This window comes from Sprattus sprattus (genome assembly GCF_963457725.1).
Source record: "Sprattus sprattus genome assembly, chromosome: 3".
NCBI lineage: Eukaryota > Metazoa > Chordata > Actinopteri > Clupeiformes > Clupeidae > Sprattus > Sprattus sprattus.
Genome location: NC_137922.1, coordinates 38,231,745 through 38,258,867, shown reverse-complemented (window position 1 = coordinate 38,258,867; position 27,123 = coordinate 38,231,745). Strand labels below are relative to the sequence as shown.

The window sequence follows — 27,123 nt, the reverse complement described above, 5'->3', positions numbered from 1 at the left end:
TTGGACGTGCATGGAGAAGACATTCTGGGTAAAGCACGGAGGAGAAGAGCTTTTTTAAATAGAAACACAAAAGTATTTACAGGCAAAAGAGTCCCCTTGCATGGGTGACTAGGATGAGATGTCTGGTAGCACTGGTTTTAGCTCTGACATTTAAGATGAGTCGATTTTGACAGAAGACTGCATAGAAGCGGCATATTGAACTGCAAGAGCGTAATTAAAATCTAATACTGTACATAAACTTTTAGGTCCATTTCCTATGAAGTGGTCGGAAAGCAAAACAAACAACCAAACAAAAAAAACACAGATATAAGTCAATCAGTAGGTTCTGGCTTTCAAGGACACTGGTAAGAAACACATGGATTGCTATTTCTCTACAGACAGTACCAGGAAGGCGTGCGTCTCAGCAGCAAAATAAAAAATAAATAAAATATTTTTCTCCTCCGAGCCACGTTTACATTAATTAGTAGTAAATCCAAGCGATGATGAGGAGGTTAAGAGGCAATGATGTTGTGGGAATGAGTTACATCATTTTCAAAATGGCTTCTCCTCAGAAGTGGCTTTTCCTGACACCTTTTAAGCAGCTTGTCATGTTAGGGCTTGGAACCTCATGACAGGTTCCCATTGGTTCTCCTTCATGTTTTTACAGGTCATCAGTCATCTTTAGTAGCTCAAGGAAGGCACCGACAGCACCGAAATAGCCCTGCAGATGTGAGAGAGGAACGGACACATTGCATTAAGTACATTAATACATTAACGACACAAGCACTGTATGTGTACGCCCTGTTGTTCAGTAGTAAAGCAGAAATGTGAATTAAATACATGGAACTGAAATAAAAATGTGTCTTGAAATGTACAATTTAGCAGTACAGTATTCAACTACAAACAACACCCAAGCCCAATGTGAAAACCCACAATGTTTTACCTAATGGTATGTTAAATAAATAAACAGCATTTCTTTGCAGATATTTTGGCATATTTTGTAGATCTTCACAAACAACAGTTTTGCTAGGTTTACCTCATGTTCCAAGAAGAGGGCTTTAAGCTGTCCTTTTGACCAGAAGTCCATAGCATAGGCTAGCAGCTTGGTTGACACTGTATTGATTCGCAAGAAGTTGCCCACAAAAACAACTCTTGTAATATTCTGGAATGAAACATATCACTGTGTCAGTATTTATGTCACCTATTTTCCACATTTCAGCGAAAGGTAATCACATTGTTATTCTTGTATGCTTTACTTTTTAACTTTGAATCATTTGAATCCAACAGTAAGTAGACAGTCAAGGTTTGACTGCCCCCTAGTGTTAAAGATTGGATATCTCCTGACTGTGAGTTTTGAAATACCTTCTGGTCCTACCACCTAAATTATTTAACCATCACATCACAAAAATAAAATAAAAAAATAAGGTTTACTGTTTGCACACATTCAATGTTAAAATGTGCTCACTACAAACCACACATATTGTATCCAAAAAAACAACCCAAAGACTGAGTCAACTAAGCTTATGGTCTATAGCATCTCCACACACACTAAAAACTTTGGGACTGGAGGTTGTTTTGTTGTTTGCCTCCCGTTGTGGGTTCTGTGCGCTTTGATAGCCCTGTACAATGCTGCTTGATCTCCATGGCTACAAGGCAACACTGTAAAGAAGCTGAAAACCCACAGAGTGTCTGCCTGGGCCTCATCCTCGTCCTCGGACCTGACGTCAGGAACAGGTGTCGCTGGAACAGCAAACTTGTTTTTCCAGGTAGACACCTTCTTGAGAAATTTGAGCTGTCCCCAATTGTTGAAGTGCAGGTGTGACTGAGCGAACTGGTTGTTTCCTAAAGTGCCCACCACAATTTTGTTGTAATATAATCCCTCACATTCTGTGTCTAGGTGATGACAAAGACGGGGTTGCTCAGAGTACTCAGGCAGTTACATTGAACTCTCGAGTTTCTGTATTATCATTGAGTACTTGAGCGTAGTTTTGTAGTTCAGATTTGTATTCCAGGTAGAGCCCATGGAAAACAACAGGTTGGAACGGGACATTTTTTCACTGACCCTTCAGAGATCCATTCTCCAACCTGCACATATTTATGCCCTTGTCATTTTGTCCCCCAGCCCCATACCTCATTGACAGCACACATCCGCGCCAGTGAGCCGATGTTGTTAGTGATGGTGACGAGGGTGGCCCTTGCCAGGTCCTCTTTACTGATGCTATCGCGCTTCTCTTTGCTCATCATGTGGCCAAAGCTAGGAACGGATGGATGAAGAAGGTAGAAAGAGAGAGGGTCAAAAAGGTTAATAAATTGATAGAACAAACGGACGGAGGGAAAAAGGTGAGAAAAAGAAACAAGAGGGAGAGCGATAAGGTGGATGGAAAAAGGTAAATAGATTGAACGGAGGATTTTTTAGTTACTACTGTCATAGCTCTATCAATATTTAAACATCCCAGGCTCAGCATAACAACACAGTTATTGTGTAAAATTCTATTTACCAAAAGACAAGAGTAAACAAAAGAAATGAACACTAGAAGTTGACACCCATACGTTGTCTGTTAAGTACTCACGTTACCTGGATGCGACAGCAGAGCCCTGGAGACCGAAGCGCTCATAGTCTCCCCCATAGATGTCCTTCACCAGCTTGTCCACGTTGGAACTGTCCCCTTTGGCGGCCATTTCCAAAGCCTCTTCGAACGTCTCGCAGCCAGTTAGCAGGCAGCACAGGCCCAGGAATGTTCCTCCTCCCAGGCTGTTGGGGGAAAGGGATAGGTGATGAGGGGGTTGGAGTCTCAGCTGGCTACAGTTATAGTATAACGTATTTGGGCTGCACAATATTGGTAAAAAATTGAATTGCAATTTGTTTTCTATGATATATATTTTGCCATATTCCGGAATTTTCACCACTTGACTTGAATAGCTTTGTTTGGGAAGAATTCATCATTCTTGTATGATTGGGGGGATATTGTAGGGGAGTGCATCTGCGTAGAAAATAAAAATAATAATATTTCAAAAGCTGTAATTTGATTTGTCAGTGTATTAGTTGGAAATAAAGCCTTTCAGTTTTATGGCACCGCTGTTATCACATTGGTGTGATACTGTGATGGGATTCGATATTCCAGACAAAATGTATCTAATTTTTCACTGCTCCCTCGGCAGTACAGGTCTGGTTCTCTTGTAGATTAGTCAAGGAAAATGAGAACCGTGTGAGTTTTCAATTTGCATCAAGACACGAGAAAGCTGTAGTATGACGTGTTTGATTTTATTTACATTACTTGCTTGACATCGCACATTCCGCAATATGACAAATGCTATGCTGAATCGTGCAGCCCGAATGATTGTAAGTCTGATTACAAGAGTGCATGTCATATTCAAATCTCGATACATAATAACTCCTGTGTAGATATGTGAAACCCTGTCAGTCAAGAGAAGGGACTGTATTTCTTCTTTGGGATCATACAACTGTGATTTATTTATAAACTGGAATAAATTATTTACATGTATGTTTGTGTTCAAAGATTCACTACATGGACCAATACCATTAGCCTACTATATGCATTTTGTTTATAACTTCATTTTAATATGAATATGTAAAAAGTAAAAAAAGTAAAATACCCAAGGAATGAAACAGAATTATCAGGGCAAATACTCTATTGAGGGATTTCAAGGTAAAGGCCGCATTTCAGATATCACCTGATGTAAACATACACACACACTAGCACACACACAGGGTAGGTCAACCCCTGAAATAGGTTACCGAAACAGGCTTTATTTATTCACGTGACCCAGAGTACAAAATAATAGGAGCACTAACCTGGTCCCTGTGACCCGCTTGTAGTTGTCCTTGGAGTAGACAGACAGGATACTGACCCCCGAGCCGATGTTGACCAGCAGCATGGGGAAAGGGTCTTCCAGGCAACACGGCCGTTTCTCGCAGTTCTCGGGGTCCGAGGCGTTCTCGAAGAAGTAGCACTGGGGGTGGCCGTTGAAGCTCACCGAGTCCAAGTAGAGCAGACCGTGGATCAGGCAGTCCAACTCGTCCAGCTTCTGGAGCTCAAGGTTGGCGATCTACAAGAAGACGGGGGAAGGAGGAGGGGGAGAGGATGGTCAGAGACGAGATAAACAGCCAGAGGACAATATGCTTTTATCTTTTCTTTTGCAAACATGTGTTTTAAACCAAAAAAAAAACATCTTTAAGGGTTCACACACCATCCTGAAGTCCTCCTCGAACTTGTAGGCACCTCCACCGGTGGCGCATAGGGTGGTGTGGAGGCTGGAGAAGTTCTTGTCGCGGCCCATATGGATGAAGCCCAACATGTCCTGCGTTGGGAAGCGGATGAAGTGCAGGTTGCCCGTGCGCCCGCAGATGGTCAGGTTGCGTAGCTCCAGGTGCACGTCGCGGATGCCCGTGCTGCCGTAGGCCACGTTGGAGGTTAGGTAGTGGCGGATGCTCTTCAGGCTCTCCACCTCCTCCTGCTCCTCCTCGGCCGTGATGTCCTTGGGCTCGAAGTAGACCAGCTTCACCAGTGTGCCGCCAATGTCCATCCCAAACCAGGGGAAAGCTGCAAGAAGAAGTGATGGGTTGTTTTTGTCTGTGTTGATTCAGCTGGATTTAGGAAAAAGTGTCGTGCGTGTGTGTGTGTGTGTGGCTACACTTAGAGGGGGAGAGGGGGATCATTGCCAAATGTAAACTGACACGAGATGTATGTGTGTGTGAGAGTGTCTGAGACACCTTTTTTATCTGTCATGTTTTAAGTAAGAAACAACATAAAATACCAACAGTGACATATCATGTACACATACAAGGGGCAGACATGATATTTAAGTTAGAAGCCGCTATTTTCAAAACGGGTGCAAACCTAACGTGACATTGATTTTTCCAATCAACCCATAAGATTCAAACTTTTCGGTCTGCATCAAGCAGACCCCACAGATCAAAGCAACAGAAATTATAATTCTCTGTTTGAACTCATTAAAAGTGTAGCTGGAAGAACATGTAGGTGAAAGGTGTGTTTACTCCTTGTGGTAAGGCTCAGAGTGCAAAGTACTACTCACTCAGTGGCCACAAGGAAAAGAGCTACCACGGAACAGCAGAGCCACAATTTACTTACAGAGTTCAGTATCGGTACCCCCTCCCCAACATACGGACACACACCCACACAGTCATTTACACTGATTTTATTTGAGGTGGTGGGGGATACAAATATCCAGGTAAGGATCCCTTGGCAACGTTTTGCATAACAGCCTTGTGCCCCCCCACCCCTCCTTTCTTGCTGTCTTTGTATTACATGTGTGTATCAGTTCTCACCTGGAATAGGTGAACAGCTGTGGTATCATGTATAAATATATGCCTTGCGAACAGAAGCACTGCAAGGACATGTGCTCAGACGCAGAACAATATAATGGTACATCAACATGACTGACAATGTTTTAATAACTACCTTGCTATAAAGATGTAATGATTCACAAGCTAATCTCCACTGCGATCTACCGAGTGTCCAGGTTGTGTTATGCAACAGACTTGCTCGACTACACTTAAAAATGTGTATTTATTTTGCCTTTCTGTGGCAAAATTCTTCAAAAGACGCACCGGGAGTAATTCATGGTTGCAACCTCATCGCTAAACCAGCCTGTCCAGTTTCGTTTACTTCGGATACTTATCTGGTGTATTTTATAACAGTTGGACATATATGTAACCTTAGAATACGGAGTGAATTATAAATTATAATAGCCCACACCGTGCACTCAAAAATGCCGGTCAGTCCACATCATGTTTTAGTCGGAATGGTGACCTCTTGGCAGAGTTGCTGCACAGAACACGATTCAGACGTATAATAAAGAAACCATTCAATAGACTAAAGCGCAGATACCTCAACATTCAAAAAGTGAGGACTGTCGACTAGTACGTTTTGTCAGTGGGCATTTGCATTTTTTTTTTTTTTTAGCACCTATGAAACTGATTAAATCTACGGTAGGTTACTACCAATCTAATAATTGATCAGCCAATATCAGGCACATAGCGTAAAGACAGCTTACATACCAGGTTTCTTCACATCTAAGATTTTCAGTTTCATTGCTGTAGACAGGTCACGCAGATGTGGCTGATATACCTGCTGTCACGAACATGAAATAAACTTAATGGGCAGTATTGTACCGACCGGTCAGGAACCATAATCTCTAGAAACTATGCAATAGTGCATATCTGACAGAGAACGGCAATTCACGCTTTTCGGCCCGCCCCCAAGACAATTGCACTGCTCTCATTGGCTTTGGTCTCCACCTCGACGTATCAGCAAGGACTTCACACACCTTCTGACTATGAGCCGACCAATGAAAAGACACTTTGGAAAACACCATTTATTTCTCAATACAAAAAACCCTCAAAGACCAATAGGGTCTATTTTGTCGTTTGACTTTGTTGATTTGATAAGGCATATCAAGACCCTTTCCATGACGACGCATGGAGCGGCTGATGCGACTTGGGCTATTTGGTTAACATATCTATAGCCTTTTGTGGTAGGAAAAGAATGACATGTCGAACCTTGCTTTGGAATTTGATAGCTTGTACCAACACTACTGGAACTGACTGATAATGTACGTTACTGCTGAATCTCCGAACAGAGCATCCTCTATGGTCCACAGTTTCAACGCATCTCCATTTTATTTGGCATGCTTGAGAAAACATCGCAAAACGACATTGCAATATCCGTGTAGTCTTATTAATTGAATCAACAGTCGAATGGAGGAAGAAAGACAACCTAATCAATACAAGGAAGAAAAAACATACACAATGGCCTTGATTTTACCATTGCTAGCCGTCATTTTCAAGGATAGAAAATAAATAACAGTGGTTAAAGTGACCTCGTCAGTAAAAAATACATGTAAAAAAGAATTGTAGGCTACGATATAACAATATTAATTTCATGTTAGAGGCTTAAAGAATATGTTCTGGGCCTAGTCTTATTTAATGTAGGCTATGTGATGACAACAATTCATTGGCTTTGGGTCATTAAAACAAATTAACTAATGAATTAATTCCAAACATCTCGTCCACTATTGTTTAATAACAGTTATCCATAAAGATCTAGTCTATGATGTGTTTTCATACACTGTAGCCTACGATCACAATCGACTTACGGGGTCTATTCTTCTTGCCCGAATCCATTCTCCTTCGAAGTCGGCATCGTTTTGCTGGCGATCCATTATTTTGTACGACAGGGTGAAGATGGTGGATATTTTCAATGCTGCTATGGCCACCGCCGCTGTGAGTGTTCGCACCCCCACTAAAACTGCCCCTTGACGAACTGTGTGCTGTACTTATTCCGTTGCTTTGTTGTGCTGGATGAAATCCATTCAGTACACCGTTTGTGTGCTGAGAACTTGTTCCGTTCGGATCACTGGATTTCGCATTTTCCATATTTACCCAAAGACAGCGAAAATAGGAAACCCGAATGACTGACGGTACACGATTCCTCGCTTCGAGCTGTCTACGCCGACGACCGAAAACTCATTTAAGCTATGTCACGATGTTAAGACAATGTCGCTTCTATGTTTCCCCTATGAAAAACAGCAATAGTGAAAAACTGAACGATGGCAATGACTGTTCCAGTTATATCGCTCGGTCGAGGTCACTGTCGGTCATTCTTCGTTTACACTCCTGTCTTCCTCAGCTTCCGAGTGTAAGAGCCGGTATGGTACGTCATCATACAAAACACCCTTCCACACCCCCTACACAGACGTCACAGCTTCTCCAGAATTGTGTTCTTGCGGGAACATTTGTATTAACTGAATTAGCATGTAAACCCCTATTGTCCAGTATTTAGCTTACTTCTGGTGGAATACGAGTGATTCTTGAAATTGGCTCGTTGCTACACTCGTCAGTTTGGTTGCGGGTCTACTCGCCCCCACCAAAGTAAGTGAAGAAAATTATTATATGAGCCTTTGCTCCTTCCCCAGTAAGCTGCTGAAAATCACAACTTCGTCTGTTTAGCAGCTGATATTTTAAATAGACTACGCAAAGGACACGATTTAGAAATTCCAGGAATTCTTATTATTTTAAATTAGTTTCGTAATATTCAATCACGCCCACTTATACTAAAGAGGATGGTGGTCCGAGAGCGGACCAATATTGCCACACCACCTGTGGGGTAGCCTGGGTGCCATCCGTTTGTACGCGTTCCACTGATGAAGCTGAACAAACGTTTGTTCAGCTTGATCAGTGGAACGCGTACAAACGGATGGCATCCAGGCTACCTGTGGGGTGCCAACCCAAAATCCTCTGGTGGACCTATAGGCATACAGTTTGCTTGCTATCAAGTGAGCACACCCCTGTCCCAGATCACTCAATTGTCAAATGATTCAAACGTGTATCACCTTACAGTAATTGCATAACTTCTAAGTTGAAAAGTCAAACGTTGTAAAAGCTCTTTAAATCTGAGGTATTTTAACTTGATCATAATCATCAAGAATAAGCAAGCAATCTGGTTCAAAATAGACTTTTATTGATGGAAACGATCAGTAAGCTCCTTTTTACATACCTCTACAAACTTCAGAAATGATAATAAATTATATTTCACATAGCCTTACCATGTTGACGTTTGACATAGCATCGCCTGAGAATCATACATCAAGATGTAATGCTGCTGAAACAGACCACTGACGAACAGCATTGGCTGTTTCTTGGTAGACTGTTTTTTCTTGGGCAAAGTTGGTTTTATACCCCAGCTTTTTTGACCAGTGTTTTGTGTTGTGATTCCATAGGAACATAGAATAATTTCACAACCACATAGGTTATGTGTTTACCAATGGCTGTGTTTAGTTTTGCTAAGCCTAAATAACGAGGCCATGCTGTTTTACAGCAGAAACCACCTTAAAAAACAACGGTAGGCCCACTGAAACTAGGCCAGCAACAAACCACACTCACACACAAAACCCAACTTAGTCCAGCAAAACAGAACGGTTGGCTCTGACCTTTTTCCTCAAGTTAATCGAGTTACTTTTTAATGCGTAAGGGACATGGCATGGATTGAACTTAAACAGATAAACAAACAGAAAACGCACAGATCAAACAATTTAATCAGGAGATATCACTAAACTTTCATGATTAACAATTCCGAATTAGACTATCTGTGTTATTTCGGATTTACAGCGTGGTAGAGTACAGCCACATGGTGGCGGTCGAGTGTAGGGTAGTTGCGCGATAGCAGATTTTTTTTCTTAAACCCCAGTTAATGCCAAGTTGTTAATTTAATAGTTTTCCAGCCTCCTATGAGAAAAATCAACAACATGTCCAATAAATTAAGATTTTTTTTTTGTAAAAACACGAATTTTAGTAACGTTGGTCCTAACACAATAATATCTCACTGAGGACACACATAGCCATTTGTTTTAGAGCGCAACAGGTGCGTTAGTCCGGGTCTTTTCGGCTTTGCCGCGTACCTCGATCTCTGACGTCACCTTGATATATATACGATCTGCTTCTGGATCAGTTCAGATCGAGTTTGAGGGTGTAAGTAGCCGCTACGTGGTGGCATGGTACAGCTGCAAGTCAAAAGAAGGATACGGGTATGGCGCATTTTAGCTTTTTGGAAAGCTAAACAATGTGTGGACCAAATTTGAATGCGTAAAGGGTACTTGTAATAAAGGTAGACACAGCGGTGGTGATGGTGACGGCTACTGGTATCCTATTGGGATAGAGTGCTTTTTCAGGACCAGGGACAGGTCACCAACGTTAACATGAAACCGGCTTTAATTAAAGACCCTATAAAGGAATTCGTCATGACCGGCTTAACTTCAGAGGTGATGGATTTACGACTACTGCAGGTGCAAGACACGACCGTGGCAACTTTGACAACTTCAAGCCCGATGGAGAATGAGACGAGTTGCGGGGAGCACATCCTTAACTACGGGCACATAGAAAAGATGGTCATCGGCGTCGTCCTCACGTTGCTTACTTTCCTCACCATTTGTGGGAATTTACTGGTAGTTTTGTCGGTATGTCTCGTCAAGAAGCTTAAACAACCGTCTAATTACCTTATCGTGTCTTTGGCCATTGCGGACTTGTCAGTTGCCTTGGCAGTTATGCCATTCGTCAGCATCACCGACCTCATTGGGGGTCAGTGGATTTTTGGCCGTGTTTTCTGCAATGTATTTATTGCAATGGACGTGATGTGCTGTACCGCCTCAATCATGACCCTTTGTGTGATCAGTGTTGATCGGTGAGTAGAACTTGGGGACATGTTTGCGTGAGAGATTTTTTAAATGCATATTCCTCACAGAGAAAGACATTCAAGTTCAGAAGTGACATAATGTGACCAATATTTAAAAATGATTGTTTGCTGAAGATGTTCAAGACCACTGTGACATACTGTTTCTTTTTATGAGGGTGGGGAAGAGCACACTTCTACTTGTATAAAGTATATATTATACAAAACATAACAGTACAGCATAATAAATTACAACAGCAGCCGTAAGTGAACAGCTATAACAAACACAGCTGTGACAAGTGGCAAACAAAACAATTATGAAATAACAATGATTGCTTACCTTTGGCTCAGCTGGCATAAACAAAACACTTTCTGTCTACAGTGAGTTCCTCATCAATTATATTTAATGTCAGAATGAAATTTGCTCCAGGAGAGTCTACAGTTTATTCTAACAGAGAACCAATCACATTCAAATTCTCTAAGATCTGAGATGTTTGACCTTGTACGTCATGTTTTTGTTTCACCTGTTTCTTTACCACAGGTACATGGGTATAACCAGGCCCTTAACATACCCTGTACGTCAGAATGGGAGGTGCATGGCCAAGACGGTGCTTTTTGTATGGCTCCTCTCGGCGTCCATCACTCTCCCTCCTCTGTTCGGCTGGGCGCAGAACGTCAACGATGGCCAAGTGTGCCTCATCAGCCAGGACCTGGGCTACACGGTCTACTCTACCGCTGTGGCTTTCTACATCCCCATGTCTGTCATGCTCTTCATGTACTACCACATCTACCGTGCGGCCAAAGTCAGTGCCGCCAAGCACACCATTTCCGGGTTTCCACGTGTGGAGAGGGCAAACGAGGATGAGGACGAGGGGGGCGGCCGGTCGGGGGTGGGTGCGGACTGCGCGGCTGCCGCCCTGAAGCTCCAGCGTGAGGTAGAGGAGTGCGCCAGCTTCTCGCGCCTGCTCCGCAGCGACCGTAAGACCCTGTCCATCTTCCGGCGCGAGCAGAAAGCGGCGGCCACGCTGGGCGTGGTGGTGGGCGCCTTCAGTGTTTGCTGGCTGCCCTTCTTCCTGCTCTCCACCACTCGGCCGTTCGTCTGCGGCGTGGAGTGCAGCTGCGTGCCGCTCTGGCTGGAGCGCACGTTCCTGTGGCTCGGCTACACCAACTCACTGGTCAACCCCTTCATCTACGCCTTCTTCAACCGCGACCTGCGCACCACCTACAACAACCTCATCCGCTGCCGCTACCGAAACATCAACCGCAAGCTCTCTGCCGTCAGCATGCACGAGGCCCTCAAGCTCACAGAGAAGCCCAAAGTGGGGCTCTAGTCACCGGGCCGGGTTGGGAGGGCCTGCTGCTCGGAGGTTCAGTCTTTGTAGGACACTGAAAGTTTGGCTGGAGGCCACTAGATTCATTTCTTGCAAATTTGGGGAGAAAGTTGGGTAAAAAAAGAGAAAGAAAGAGCCAGAGTGAAAGAGTCGTAGATCTTGTATAAAGCGCACAGGTAGGTGGCCGTGGACCTTAAGGAGGAGTGATCCATCTTCCACTCAGTGCCGGGGTACAGCTTCCCCCCCCACCTCCCGATCTATGCTTATGGATTTGCCTATCAGGAGGAAATGAAGTGTAAAACGTTAAGGGCATCAGTTTAACCCCCCCCCCCCCCCCCCCCCCCTTATACTTGGAGGAACAAACTTTCTGTCCTTATCTCACACCAACTTTAGCTCCTATACAAGGACTCATCTCGTAGGTGAGCTGGAAATGATTATTTGTGTTGAATTCATGAAGTGGAAGCACGTGACTGGGCAATACCCAGGCAGAGACTCGTGGCCTCCAGGGTGGCGTGAAGGATGAGCAGTCCTCTCAAAGGGACCTATTACTTCTCTAAGCCTTTCCCTACTCTGGAGGCTGTCATTGGCCAGCTTCTCCTGCTGCGAGGAGCATAATGTCTGGTATAATGCACACGAACTAGTGTGTTTTACTGTTGGGTCTCAGTGGTGCCATGATTTATGAGCACATTCATTTTTAGTTTGGCTTAACAAGGTCAGATGTAGACAATGCACAGAAATGTGTCCTTTGCGTCAGTAACTGCAGACGTGTATTGTTCACCCTTTATCTATAACTTTTTAGACACACTGCTGAATTTGTTATGTCTGGCAAGCCATTTTCAGTCCCATTACTTTAAAAGAGTTCCAGTGGCACACATTAGTCGTTGGACCATGTTTGTACTTCTACAGATGGAGTGTATTTAAAGCTGAACATGATAGCATTAGCACGTGTCTCAGAATATTTCAAATTTACTTTAGAGCGGTAACGTGTACAGATGTTAAGTAACAAGTTAATTTGAAACGAAACCCAGTGCTTTCCTGATTTGTGATTTTCACAAATGCAGGTCTTAATCAAGAGCAGCTGCGAATAAGAGATTGATATCAAGTGTGCATACACCAGCGACAAGCCTTCTTCACGACACCCTCCTCTTAAACCAGCATTCAACAAACACACACACACATTTTACTCATTCACCAACGAAAGAAACACAACATTGACTCAAACCCGCTGGAATGTTTAATGTTTAATCTCATCTTCTGCATAATTGCTAGTAGTTCCTCAAAAGGTCCTGTACCACCTCCCACCCCCAGAGGTTTCAGATGTGTATTTGATAACAAGCTCTATGGACAAGACCGAAGGGGATGATTGTCATTATTAGCTGCCAGACATTAATTGTCTGTTGGCATGGATTAAAGACAGTGGAGAGCAAAGACTTTCGCTGGTGCCATTCACATCGATCATTATGGCGACAACAGCAGATGGCATCCTGCAAATCATCCGTTAACCTCCACCCCCCCCCCCCCCCCCCCCCCAGACTTCCCCCGAAAGACCTCTGCTCCAGACGTGGGGGTGCTGGTGGGCATGAGAAGAAAGCTGTCTTCTGAGCACAGCCACTTGAATTCAGAAAAGGGATGTTTCTTTTAGTGGTTCTTGTTTGTCTCTTTCACAGCATTGCAATGATGTACAGTTATGGGCGACCACCTGCCCCGGAACAGAGAGGGCGATGACTCATGACTCTCCAGAACACTCAGCTACCAGAATGATTAGCCTCTCCGCAGCAGCAGACACCAGAGCTTGGCAGCGTGCTACGCTAGGTTTTTTTGTTTTGTTTTCTTTTTCTACTGGTGACAGAAATACACAGGGTCCATGACTCTTTCATTCGTCTATCCCTCTACTTCCCTTAAACGGGAGCTGTTCTGAGGCAGGGCCCAGTAAATCATCAGAGAGATTCGCCAGAGAAACCCTCAAATGATGACTGTCAATAACGTTAACCAGGCACAGGGCATAGGGCGCTGCATAGTGTAACATGTAACTGAACATCAGCCTGGCCACCACACATGTACAGCTCACTGCATCATTCATCATCCACTGCTCCCTTGTGTTTAAGAGAGATGGAGCATCTGTGCAAATGAACCATTGGGAACAAAAAAACGAGGCGAGAAAGGAAAGAACTGACAGAATGTGAAATGTGCCCGAACAGCCGAGGAAACAGTGATTAAGACAAAGTGTGAGGATGCGTGTGTGTGTATAAGAGAGATAGAGAGAGAGAGAGAAAGAGAAAGAAGGAAAAGAGAGAGAACAAAAGAAATAGATACCATGAAAAGGGAAGGAGAGACAAAGTCGGGATGAAGTGCCCTGACGGCAAAGCCTCTCAGTGGGGTTATCTCCTGGATTTATAGATCAAAGGGAATTATGGGAAAGTGGCCTCAGAGTAAATGGAATGTTGCCCGGCCTAACTTGCATTGTCTCCGTGGTGACAGCGGAGATAACGGAACAATCGCATGGAATACATACAGTGACCTTGAGTTCTCCTCTCTTTTTCCACCCAGCTCCCTTCTTCCTTGGTGACGAAATTAGTAGTACTAGTTTCCTTGGGTTTGCGCATCCTATTTACAACAGTATATTTTGATGTTTTATTTATTTATGTATTTATTTATTTATTCATTGGTTTATTACGGTGTTTTTCCTTTTAAGATGAAGGAACAAAACAACATTAATTTCAAACGATTTCAAGAGAGAAACGCAAAGGGAATCTGTGCTGAGGGGGGCGTGAAAGAAAAGGAGAATTTGTCAACAAAAAAGGTGTGTACAAAAAGCACCCCTGGGGGAAGACAGGGAGTCGCCGGCCAGCTGTGAAGCTACTGTGCAGACTGGGGAGGACACACAAGGGCCACTTGGTCCCTGAAGAGTGTACCCTTCGCCTGGATGTCTCTCTGTTGTGACATGCAGAGCATAAGTTCCAGAGCATGCTTGCCGCATCAGTTTGAACTGTAATTAGGTTGTTGTTCATATTTGTGTGTACAGACATTGGTCATCTGTGTAAAGTAGCTGATGGATACTGTTCTCATTGGCAAATTATGATTAAAAATAACCTAAAATAAAAAACTTCACCCAGTTTAATCTGAAACACGCAGTCTTGGGATATCTATTCAGACTACGGGAATAAACAAATGCATCAGCTGTTTGTAGAACATTTTTATGCTTATTGGTGCTGAATAACAATTTGTGCGGGTGTTCGTCGTGGCTTCAAAAGTGACTCAGTCATTGACTCATCCAGAACCATGGTAAAATCATCCGTCTTTTCTCCAGGCCAAAAGCATCCGTCTACCCAAAAGCACAGGCGATGTACCAATTAGTCTATCAAGCACTCCAGAGAAAAAGAGTGACAGCACAAGCTGTCAGAAACTTCAAGGCCCGCTTCATGAATGGTTGTTCAGGGCAAAAAAAAAAACAACAACACACACACATGCTTGAAGTTCCGATGTATAGGCCAACGCTGTTTAAAATAGACCCAGTTGTAAGGGGTTGATTGTATTGTATCCGTTCGTGCAACACACTGGGAGAGCCATTGTATTTGATAAAAATACTCTTTCAAAATGAATGTTTGTTTGTTGTGCTTCATGTGCTTCAAACTCCAAAGGAGTTTCCAGCACCCAAGTATGTTCAGATCATGTGTGAGCATCTTTTAGAACACTCTTCACATTCACCAAATACCATACAAAATTATCTTTTCTTACCTTGCCCACTAAAGGTGCATTTTCTTTTATACACATAGACATTTTTGTATGATGCTTTTAGGGTCATTGTCATTATGAAGATCTGTCTGTGGAGGACTTGTTAAAGTAATGGATGCAATGGATTCTTATGAATCTTCTTCTCTTCTTAGGACCATATGAGGCATTTAAGTCCATATACTGTATATGGAAATAAATGCAAAAAACAACAAGAACAAAACCATCACTGTCTAAACCAAAACTGTGTGACCTTGACAGGGTGTCCTTGAGAGTGTTTGGAGTAAAGCGAGATGCTGATATGATGTTATATAGGGGTTCTCTGTTCCTGGCTGTTTATCTTGAGATACTCATCTACAGTACTGGAAAAAGCTGTCAAGCCTCTCTCTCTCTCTCTCTCTCTCTCTCTCTTTTCGCTCACATACACCCACACCTCCTACATGCCCTCTCCACACCTCAGTGGTCATAAATTGCATCTGTGTATTCAAAAGGCAAGCTAACTCCAATGTTTTGCATTTATGCTAATTCTGAGGGGGCTTTTTAGATCCTCTGTGTTTTTATTTATTTATTTAATTTGGGATGTGGTCAATTCATGAATTTTCAGGAGGCCCACACACTGAATGCCCACTAATATGCAATGGTTATGCATGATGACAACTTCAGTCGTGCAGACATCAAGCAACTGGGTGGTGGTGCTGATGTCCAGTGTGTGTGTGTGTGTGTGTCTGAGACTGAGTATGAGAAAGAGAAGCAGATATACATTATCTCTCTCTCTATCTCTCTCGCTGTCACAAATGGATATTACATGCCAATCCTTTAGGAAAAGGAAAAAAGAGTGATGTTTTTGGTAGTAGAAAAATGTCTTCTCTCTATCCTGTTCACTAATTCAGCCTTACTTGCTGTCGGATCCAGAGGCAGTTCATCACAAATACTGCTTCCAATTTTCCCTTGCATTGAGCTCATAATAAACTTGGCCCCCCATCTAACAGGCACGTGATTTGGGCTCGGGAAGCACAGGCACACACACACACACACACACACACAAAACCAAAGACACCCACTTTTGGGCTGAGTACAAGCCAACCACTATAGCATGCACGCACACACAAACACACACAATCCAACACAGACACCACCCAAATCCCACCCTTCCAGAGAGGTTTGTTTGGGCCAACTCCGTGCCCCGTACTCCATGAACAGACGTTCCACACCTGAAGGTCCTCTCCTCTTCTTTGTGTAAAGCACATGTTCCAAGGACCCCCAACTCTGCACCCCAGCCATCTCCAGCCTCATAAATCATAGCGGGTGTGTGTGTGTGTGTGTATGTGTGTGTGTGTGTGTGTGTGTGTGTGTGTGTGTGTGTGTGTGTGCGGGTGCGTTTGAGTATTCCCACAAGCCTCGGGACAAAGAGAGATGATGGTATTAATAGCTGGTACGGCAGAAGAGCCCTGACATACCTTCTCTGTCAAGGAGATCCTGGAGGGGAGTTTTTTTTCACAGCTGCATGGTAGTTTCGAACCACCTCAAAGCTGGAGTCTCTTCCTCCTGTTTTGCATTTCATCACTCCCATTCTTTTTTGCTCTTTTCTCCAAAATCTCATCCAAACAATTGGCTTAGGATCTTTTTCTTTCTTTCTTGTTTTCCTTTCTTCCAAAAGATGGGCCTGATTTCCACGCCAATCCCATCACTCCGTTCCCCACAACGGAACTTGGGGGGGGGGGAGGGGTCGCCTAATTGGACAAGTGTCCGAGACCTGGTCTCTCCTTTGTCGTTAGTAACCCACGCCCCAGCAGTAGAGGCGGACAGGCCTGCGGATGGCTTGTGACAGCGGACTTTATTAATGGAGCCCAAAGACAGGGATAAATGGCTGACAGCTACTACCAGCCGTGGGGAGGATAAGCTGAGGGGAGGGGGGTGAGAGTCAACGTATTCGTCTCTGGTGGGCTAACCCATTTATTCTCTACCAATCTGTGCTTTTGTTTCTGAATGAACGAAAGGATGAAGGAGAAGCTGTGTGGAACAGAGAGAGAGAAAAAAATAACTCCACTCTTCCCCTCTTCAAAGCTCATTAAGGTAGAGACACCCCTGAGAGTAATGCTTAAGGCCTTCTGAAATGCATTTGGCTCAAACGCGAAGGAATACCTGAATACCTGTGCTGGTGTGTCGCACAAAGTCGCACAGTGACCGGCATAATGACGCCTGCCTCTCAAATTAGACAAATTGATTCTCAGATGCATCAGGGACAAGCTGAGACAAACATTTTACAAATGGTTGCTGTCAACATCCTCTAAAAGTCCACTCAGGGGTCTCCAGGGATGTCCAAGAAATTGACTTCCGTGACAAGATAAGAGGCCAAATGTGTGTCCCCCTATCTTTTATCTTCAGAAGACGCTTGTTCAATCTCGGTGGACATAATAATGAATATAAGAGTTTAGATGGATGCCATGGGGATTGGCTTGTGACTTGACACCTTAATTGCTGCTGTTAGCTTGTCCATAGTTTCAGACTGACCCCATTAGTCCAACGTAATGTGGCAGTGATGACTGCGAAGAGCGTTGAAATCAAGAGCGGCAAGTGAAAGGACATCGTTTTTGGTGGTGACTTCAGAAAAAAAATGCTCTTCGTGTTGTGTACTATTTGTACCTACTTTATGAATAAATGGGCCGAACCAACACATACTCTTCATGTACACTTGGATGAGGTGGAACAGAAAAACCAATTTCTCCAAGTCAATAAGCATGGAATTGAAAGCATTATACAGTGCACATGGCACACGTCTGGCTTCAGAGATATTAAGCTATACCTTTTAGTGAAGTAACACAACCTGAATAGCTGCTCAGTGGGTAGTGAATCTAGCCGTGTCGTGGTACTGGTCTGCGTTAGCGACTATCTAGGACACAAAAAGGTTTTTGAGGGTAACCGAACGCAGTCTCCTTGAAAGTGAAAATAAATAAATAGGGCATTTATTTTCCTATGGTGTGTGTCTGAACACTTTCAGTTAGAGTAAATGTTTTGTCAAAACAGCCACCTAACACCAAGCAACAGTAAAAGCAGTTCTCTGTTATTAGATGATCGTTGACTACAAACTTTTTTTTTTGGCATCAGAGAAGATGACACAGTGTTTAAAATATCTTGTTGCAACATTGGTTCTGATGGATCACACCACTGTTGCTGGCTCTTACTGTTTTTTAGCTGGAGGCGATTCTTCAGGTCTGAGTATAATGGGGCCACCGATAACTAGGCTGTGTGGATTTGGCCTCAAACCACATGCTTGGCAGAATACTAATTAGGCTATCAGAGACTTTAAACAAGATGGCGAGAGAGAAGCGACCTACCTATAATCACAGGTTCAATTCAATTTAACTACATCCAGTTATCATCTCAGGGTCACTCGCTTTCCCAATAAGCTTCACAGCTCTCTGTGCACAGTGTATGCAGTTAATACGCTCAGGGAAAAGAATAACATCTGTGACAAAAATGAGTTTAAATATTGTCTGACTTTAACAGCAACATTGATTGGGATTGAAATAAGCCCACGGGGATATCTAAATGGAGAGTGATATTGGTGTAGCAGTGGTTATGAAGCAGCTCTCGATGTGCTCACCACAGAAACGTCTAGTCTCTGCACTGTAGCTGAACTCGGTGATGGATCATTTTGCTGGCTTGGTTACATTTTGCAGCCCACTGGGGCAGTCGTTTAATTAGGTCTCGCTTTTACAATAATTAAAATGGCTTTTTAATAGTCTCGTTTTTAGCCTGATCATAACTTCATTCCTTCGAGGTCCTGCGGAAAATAACAGACAAAACTACTTCACAATGGATAATTCAGTCAATTACAGCTGGTACTTTTGAAATTTCTTTCTTTTTTCTCATTATTTCAACTGCCTCTCACCACTAAGGAAAAAAACAAAGAAACCAAGGGGTTCCTGAGTGAACTCCTCAGCAGGCCATATGATTTGACAAACATGTGCACCACTTCCCCTTTGTCTCTTGGAGTCTCTCCAGGAGACCCGGCCCTCCCCTGGGGCCTGGCCTCCCGTGGCGCCAGGTGACAAGCCTTATGCCTGTGGATTACCGGGAGAGATCACTAGGTAAATCAACCTTGCCTGTCTGATCCTGATCTGTATGCATGAACTTCTGAAGACTTCATCAGGGGGTCCTAGATCCTCTTAGTGACATCTCAGACGCCCTGATGTCCTCGTCCTGATGTGTTTTAGTCCGCAAACCCGCAACACAGCGTTTAGGTCGGGTCTTGTATTCACCAGTTCATGATGCTAGCTCACAGTGGAAGGCCAATGGTGGTGTTATGCCATGTGACTGGAAAGATGGAAAGGGGAGGGGAGAAAGAGAGGAGGACAAACAAATGAAGGGCATTGTTTTATGGTCCCTCTCTTAATTGAGGGGTATCAAAGGGATGTCTCTGCTCAGGGCATCATAAATCATGATCACCACCCCACCCTCTCTAACCTCCCTCCAAATCCACAACCCCATCAACCTCTCTCTGCAGGATTATCCCAGCAACCGTGCAATGCTATTCAATGACATCCACACCCCCTGGTAGACATGCGCACACACAGACACACACACACACACACACACACACACACACACACACACACACACACACACACACACACACACACACACACAGGAGGGAAACGTGGTGTGCTGCAGTATATCATTTTGAGGTCAGGTGAGCTTAGTTGGACATCCCTACCTCAACCTATAGCTTAATCTGTCTTTATGTGAAATCCTTGATTATATTGTTTTGTCTTCCAGATACTCTCATTTGCATTTCAAAGTGTAAGAACACTGCAATACCAATCACATTCACCATAAAAAGCATCACATGAAAAACACAATGGATTGAGTGAGCAAGAAGAGAACAAAAATGCAATTATTAAAGATCAAAGACCATGTCTGCTAGATGTCATGTAGGAGTGAGACAGTAAAATAGCTGTGGTACATAGCAATAACAGCATGGTTAGAAAGCCCCACAATTCAGATTATGCCGTGAGATCTAACTATTGTTTAATAAGGTTGAGATAGAAAGAGAGAGGTCTGTGTTATCCCAGTGACAGTGAAAACAATGAACAGTGCACACTCAGTCGAAAGCCAACGGAGGGGATTTTAAAATGGTGGAGATTTAACCAAATATAGTTCTTTTGCCAATATGGCTGACCAATTTTGGCTTAATTTCTTCAGATCGTACATGCATGACACCACGCTGTCCATCTTTTTTTTTATAGTCACTGCTGTATCCCATCATAGACTGCAGTGTATCAGTGTATGAATGTATCTATGAATGTGTCTTCATAAACTTGCAAAGTAGTCTTACTTGACGCAGGTTTTTTAATGTGAGTTTTACACAACAGGTTCAGTTTTCGCTGATGTAAAGCACTCTGCAGTAACATGACATGTCACTGACTTAGAATAGTGCAGCTCTCCATGCCCACAGAAACCTGTAATGATTCTTCAAGTCAATCAACAGATCCTCTGAGGTGAGGCTGCAAAAAAGACCAAGTCACACTGAAGTACACAGAATTCTGAAAGATATTATGCTGGCAAGAAAAAATACGGTTAAAAGTAAAAGTAATTGAATTGCTTGGTTAACAACAGAATATAAGTTTAATGATTGTTGTCGTTTTCCAACAGTGAGGTCCAGATCTGGCGAAACAGATGCACTAATTCTGCAAACCTACATTACTAGTATGGATTTGAATATGTTAGAGTTTTACAACAACACGGCTCTCAGTGGAGTTTCGGCAAAGATATGGCCATGGAATGGGCTTTATTTAAACCCTCACTATGGCATTTTTCCTCCCCTGAACGTCAAAAGCAATCTAAATTTTTCTCCCATTTGCACTTGTTGGCTTGTTACATTAACACTAGACAGATTTTCAATTACCAGTTGAACTGACTCTCTCTTTCCCACTCTCATACACACGCACACGCATACACATACACAAACACACACACACACACACACACACACACACACACACACACACACTCTCTCTCTCACACACACACACACACACACACACACACACACACACGCACACACACACACACACACACACACACAGAATGTATGACATACACTTGCTAACAAATTCAATTTCCTCCTGTCTCTTCAAAAAGTGTGTGCTAAGCACTGGGGGATTGAACAATGAACAGTTTGTCTATGTCTGTAGTATTAGGCATTGTGCAAAAAATGCAATTATATGTATTAGTTTTATTAATAGCACAGTGACTGCAATTTGCATTTCTTGCAAATTCTCATCAAATTAACATTTTTTTGCATTCGTGGTGAAGACGTTTATAATTGTATAAACCAAGTGCACTATCAAGTAAGTCGTGCTGCATTGAATACTACCGTTTTCTTCATGCCTTTGCAGACACACACCCACATACCTACATACATAACTTTGTGTGTGTGTTTTGTGTATATATAAAATATGCAGACATGTGCATGTGTGTGTGTGAATATATACTCATACAGTTATAATTACCAACAGAGGAATAGCAATGATCACTACGGCAAGCTGGGCATCCATTATGCATGTGGCAGAAGATGGAAAAACAAGCCTGAGCACGGCTGACTTGTTTATCTTCATGGGGCATGATTGCATGAACTGAAGGGCAGCACAGCATCTGAGGGAGGCCGAAGGGGCTCAGCCCTGTTTCCTTGTCTTATTCGATTCAGTTCAGTTTCAGCCATTTGAATAGCGCCATCACCAATAGACAAGGTCACGGACAAGCCACTGTCTCATTGTCCCAAGCACAAGGCAACAGTGGCAAGGAAAGAGTTCTTGATGGGCAGTATAGGATATTAAATATATATAATATATAATAATATAATATACATATATAAATCTCTAAGGTAGTCTGGGGCTTGGCCAATCAGGGTTTTGAAGGTTAGAAGGACTATTTTGAAATCGATTCTACTTTTTACAGGGAGCCAGTGATGGGAAGCAAGTACAGGGGAATGTTCATATTTTTTAATTGCGAGTGGCTACATTTTGCATCACCCGGAGGCTCTTTAGTGAGTTGTTACTCTATCCGGAGAGTAAAGCATTGCAGTAAGCAAGTCTTCAAGTGACATCTTATTAACCGCTCCAGAGCGAGGGATGCAGGCAGGGACCCCGGCGAGGTGTGGTGTGGAGGACGATGACAGGAGTTTTTTTTTATTTATTTTTATAGGGTGCAAAAGCAAGTGAGGGGGAAAACAGCTGCTGACATGGCAGGTCTGGACCTCAATATTTAATGCCACTTTTCATCATCCATCATGCTGCCTCTATGGACAAGGCAGAGAGAGAGAGAGTGCGAGGGGGAAAGAGAGAGATGAAGAGAAGAGAGAGAGGCAAAGAGGACAAGAGAGTGAGGGAGAGTGAGCTAGAGAGGGAGACTCTATGCTTATTGTGATGGTGGTAAGACATGTCTACAGCATACTTTATTATCCCAACTTTGTGTTTATGAGATGTCCACACATAAATTAGACATATGAAATCCTCTCATGTCGATGGTATGGGTGGTTGTCATAACAAATTTGTAATGCATCATGGGTCAAGTGGGGTCATCATGGGTCAAGTGGGGATTTGCATGATCAAGTGTCCTTCAATTGAGCTCTGTGACTCCTCTTCAACCCGACAGGCTTTTAAGGGTCAATGCAAGACTTCATGGGGACCTAATCACCACTTACACGTGTGACATGGGGTGGGATAAGGTGGGTCTGCCACTGAAGGTCGATGTGTCCAGCTTCTGTAACAGAATGCTCACGGGTATCTGAAAAGACTTTTATTTGACCAATAGCACAAAAGGTACAAAAGGTCATTAACCATAGCTGATACTAACCATTTTTGACAAATAACAGCAATCTGTCTGTATAGCTGTCATGTTATTTCATATCACATAGAACATGCTATGGGTCAAAGCCTACAAATGGTGGACCATAGCCCTTGCGCTTCTTAAGTTTACGAGCTGAAATGGCACTTGACTATGCCATGCGCTAGTGTAAGCTATCTAGAGGTATTCGTGACCGCCCTGACTTTTACCTGTAAATATAACCATATGTGAAAAATTCACCCTCCGCATAACGGAGGCTGCAACTGTCATGTTCGCTTAGAGTAAGTGGCGTTGCCTCGAGCAACGACCAGAGCGAATGGAACCTTGTGGTTTTGCTAGTGAGGGAACGAGAGAGCAATGGTGAATTATAGCTACACATACCCACACAGTGCCATCCAGCTGCCACACTATAACCGGCCAAATTAAGTTGTTGGCAGTTGGGTCCTGCTTCTGTTCGCTCAGCCCCCATCCCACCACCGAATGCGCAGAGGCCCCCCGCACAACCATGCCCGTGGTTTGCAAAACAGCCGAGGACACGACCTCATCTGGTGTTATTGAAATGTGACTTGGATCACGACAACCTCAGGGCTCATGTCTGCGTCTATGGGCTATTCACCACAACCTGATGTTTCTGACGTTCTTCTACATACACCATTTTATGATACATATGCAGTATATTATTTTCAATATTACATGCATCTAGTGTGTCCCTGAGGGCCATGCATGTTGATCACTGATGTGTAAAGACAGCACTGGCCAGTGATTCAGACAAAGTGCTGCCAAATCACGTGAGACAACACCACATCTGACCTGAGGTCAGCTAATGTTTTCACTGCCCCAGGCCAAGAACGTAATTTGTGCCTCTTCTGGGGTATTTTTAAGGTGATGACACATGAGATGCAAGATTATTTTCCCCCTGTAGCTTGGTTCATCATTTTCTGGTAATTTAAATCGTTACCTTCCACTGCCTACGCACAAACAAAGGGGCCGTGTACTGTATCTCCAGCATGGTTGCCTTACTTCAAACAAGTGCAATGCTTCCTCTTACTTCTAAATTAAGACACACAAACACACACACTCACTGAACGATATTAAAAGATATATCTGTCTAAGTGCTGCTGTCTTATTCTCCTACAGAAGAGATGTCAGCCATCTGGATTATGTAATTGAGGCAAAAGGTGAACACTGTGCCTTACATTAGCTGGGTGCTTCGAACATGAGGCGGGGTTGGAAGAAGGGTGCAGGGTTGTGGCATTTCAAATGTCAACCTCAGAGGGTCACAGATTTTGTTCCTGATTGTCTACTTCATCTCCCCCTGATGTGGCCTACTTCTTCGTCCACACAGGGGGAATTTAAAGCACTAAAAACTGTAAGAGACTGAGAAAGGTCCCTGGATGTTTGTTCATGAACCCTTAACATGGCAACAGACTATTCATTTATTCAGGAAAATGTATAATGTGGTGGCCTCCTTCTGGCAATAGAAGTGTCCAAAATGTATAATCCATGTGCTGCCTTGTCAACTTCTGTAAAACAACATTCCTTTTTACTTATACTCAAGACCAGGATATTAACATGTGTATATATTTTTAGGGGCTTTTCCATCAAGGTAACTTGAATTACACATGCTTATAAAAATTAAGGATGAGCCATCTCAGTCTTCAAAGGAAAGATTTTACAAATTTTGAGGCAATTCCATTTCGCCTGTCCATTTCCGTCTTGAAAAAAAAATGTGTACAGACGGTTAGCTTACAGATTTCCTGTTGTTGGCCTGTTGCTCTTCTAATTCAGTAAAGCTGGTGTCATGGTAGGATATCACCTAGACATCAACAGTATATTTGTGTTAGGTGCAAGATGAGTAAAACCTAGTAATCAATGTCAGGTATTTTTTTTTTTTACCCATCTTAAAGTCACTTTTCACAATACAACTATTTTCACAATACAACCAACAAGAGTGATGGTTTCTTAACAGTTCCGATTAACAAAGACAACCCCACACTAGAAAACAAGCTGTGTTATGCCTATAAAACCGCACTCACCCTGTTACCTAGCCTGACGATGTCATACTCAATTCTAGTCAGAATATGAGTCTGATACCGAACCTTTGGGCTGTCATTATGGGGCGTGTTCAGTACCGTAAAGGAAACGTGTGAGGCCCCCCTGCAGAATAACCCTGAGAGCCCCCCCCCCCCCCAAAAAATGTTGGTTATCGAAAAAAAAAATTGGTTATCGATATAACCGTACGTATATCAGAAGTGATGGGTGTGTACACAATTAACTAAGTGTTGTTTGACTCTCTGTTTCTCTTGCCTTTTTCTACTTCCACTTTTATGCTTAAAAGGCATTGTTATGAGTAAAGTTGTGTTTAATGAACTAGATGGTCGTGACCTTCGAATTGGTTAAACTAGCCTATTGTATTGTATCCCATGTAATGTAAAAAAAAAAAAAAAAAAAAAAATTTTTTTTTTTTTGGTGGGGGCCACGCGAGGCCCCCCAACCCTGCGAGGCCCCCCCGCGGTGCGGGGGCTGCGGGGGTATTCTCTACGGGCCTGGGCGTGTTTCAACGAACCAGGAAAGAAAATGCCTATTCGCTGAATTGGATACCTAGAACCAATCAGAGCAACGTAGTAGCCTATTACCATCTGATAGATTAAACTTTTACCTGATCCCGTAGGAAGGACGGCAAAAACATCTTTTCAATCGACAAATGCCTTGATCGCGTTTCTCTGTTCCTCTTTCAAAATGAATGCGCTGTCAATGTCTGTTGAGATATGCCTGCTCACGTTAATTAATTAGCATTAAGGCTACAAGCTACAGTTAGTTTAAATGGGTTTTTTGTGTACACGTTAGCAATGATCTAACAATAATGGTCTAGAGAGCTTTAGTTAAGACAAAAAATACTCTGCAACATTCGTGTTGCACATGCACAACTAACCGAGTCAATGTAGACATTAAAAAGTCGTGTAGATAGCTTAATTCACATAAAATATTCCCCACTAAGCACCCGAGACGCGGCCATCTTGGTCGGAGTTTGAATCTACCGGTTAATTCAACTCAAGCGTTGGTATCTGTCCATCAACGTATAAAGCCCGCCCTGACAATTTGATTGGTCCGGTTTCATCCTACCGATGAAACTCTCTCCCAATTAGCCCAGAGCCAGACCAAATCTCCCTGACCAAAAATTTTGTGGGTGGGGTTTGGGCTGGTATCCAGGCTACCTGTTACCTGCAAAGAGACAAAATATAAAAAGTGTCAAAGTCCCCCTCATCCCACAGGTTCACTCTCTCCAGTCTCAGATAGAGGACAACTCTGCACCAGCCTGTGAACTTCCTCTGTGTGCATCTCAAAAAGACCAAGAGGTGGAGGGAGACTGAATGCATCATTCTCTCTGCTAGAATGACAGTTCTGCTCACTCCACTGACAGATAACGAACAGCGGCCATTATACCCGGTCTCTCCCAATGCCCTCCATTTGCGCCCAAGGGCAGAATATCCACAGGATTCATGCTGCTGCTAACTTCTTCAGAAACAAAAAAAATTACAATAAAGACAACAACTAGACTTAAAAAGAATAATTACATTTCCTTATCGTAATTTTGTTTTAATCCTGCATTTGAGTGCATTTCAAACCGTTACTGCACTTGAAACACCCGACATAATTAATGAGACACCCTTTTTTAGGTTATTACTTGTGCCAGTGTATCAGAGGGCACCGGCGAGGATTAATAGCATTGCACCAGCCTTGACTGAATTCAACAGTAATAAAACAACATGGGTCATATGTGATTCTTAGGCTTTGAATTCATTTATTTTTCTTGTTTAGCTTTCCCTACACATATTGTTGTTGTTGAACAACACCTGGTTAGAGATTAGACCTACAAAGAACCCAACAGCCTTCACCGTGTGAATGACAGAGCAAACATCGTTATTATATCATGCTTATTATTGTAGCTTACCTGGCTTTTCACAAAGTCAGGGTTGGGTGGATTTTTGTATGAACTTGAATTCTCTGAAGAGCGTCTAGTCTTTAAATTC

The 27,123-nt window shown here is 43.1% G+C and overlaps 2 protein-coding genes across 2 annotated transcripts; one reads left to right on the top strand and one right to left on the bottom strand.

Moving 5' to 3' along the window:
- Positions 1–627: 627 nt before the first annotated feature.
- pank1b (pantothenate kinase 1b) lies at positions 628–7,396 on the bottom strand (the record flags this gene model as incomplete). The annotated part of the gene is made up of 7 exons (XM_080835893.1): positions 628–700; positions 1,016–1,141; positions 2,110–2,233; positions 2,555–2,731; positions 3,794–4,047; positions 4,189–4,541; positions 7,117–7,396. The coding sequence occupies 7 exons, from the start codon at positions 7,394–7,396 to the stop codon at positions 641–643; spliced, it is 1,374 nt and encodes a 457-aa protein (XP_080692019.1). The 3' UTR covers positions 628–640.
- A 2,318-nt stretch (positions 7,397–9,714) lies between these two features.
- On the top strand, positions 9,715–11,515 carry htr7 (5-hydroxytryptamine receptor 7; the record flags this gene model as incomplete). The annotated part of the gene is made up of 2 exons (XM_080834519.1): positions 9,715–10,196; positions 10,726–11,515. The coding sequence occupies 2 exons, from the start codon at positions 9,715–9,717 to the stop codon at positions 11,513–11,515; spliced, it is 1,272 nt and encodes a 423-aa protein (XP_080690645.1).
- Positions 11,516–27,123: the final 15,608 nt, after the last annotated feature.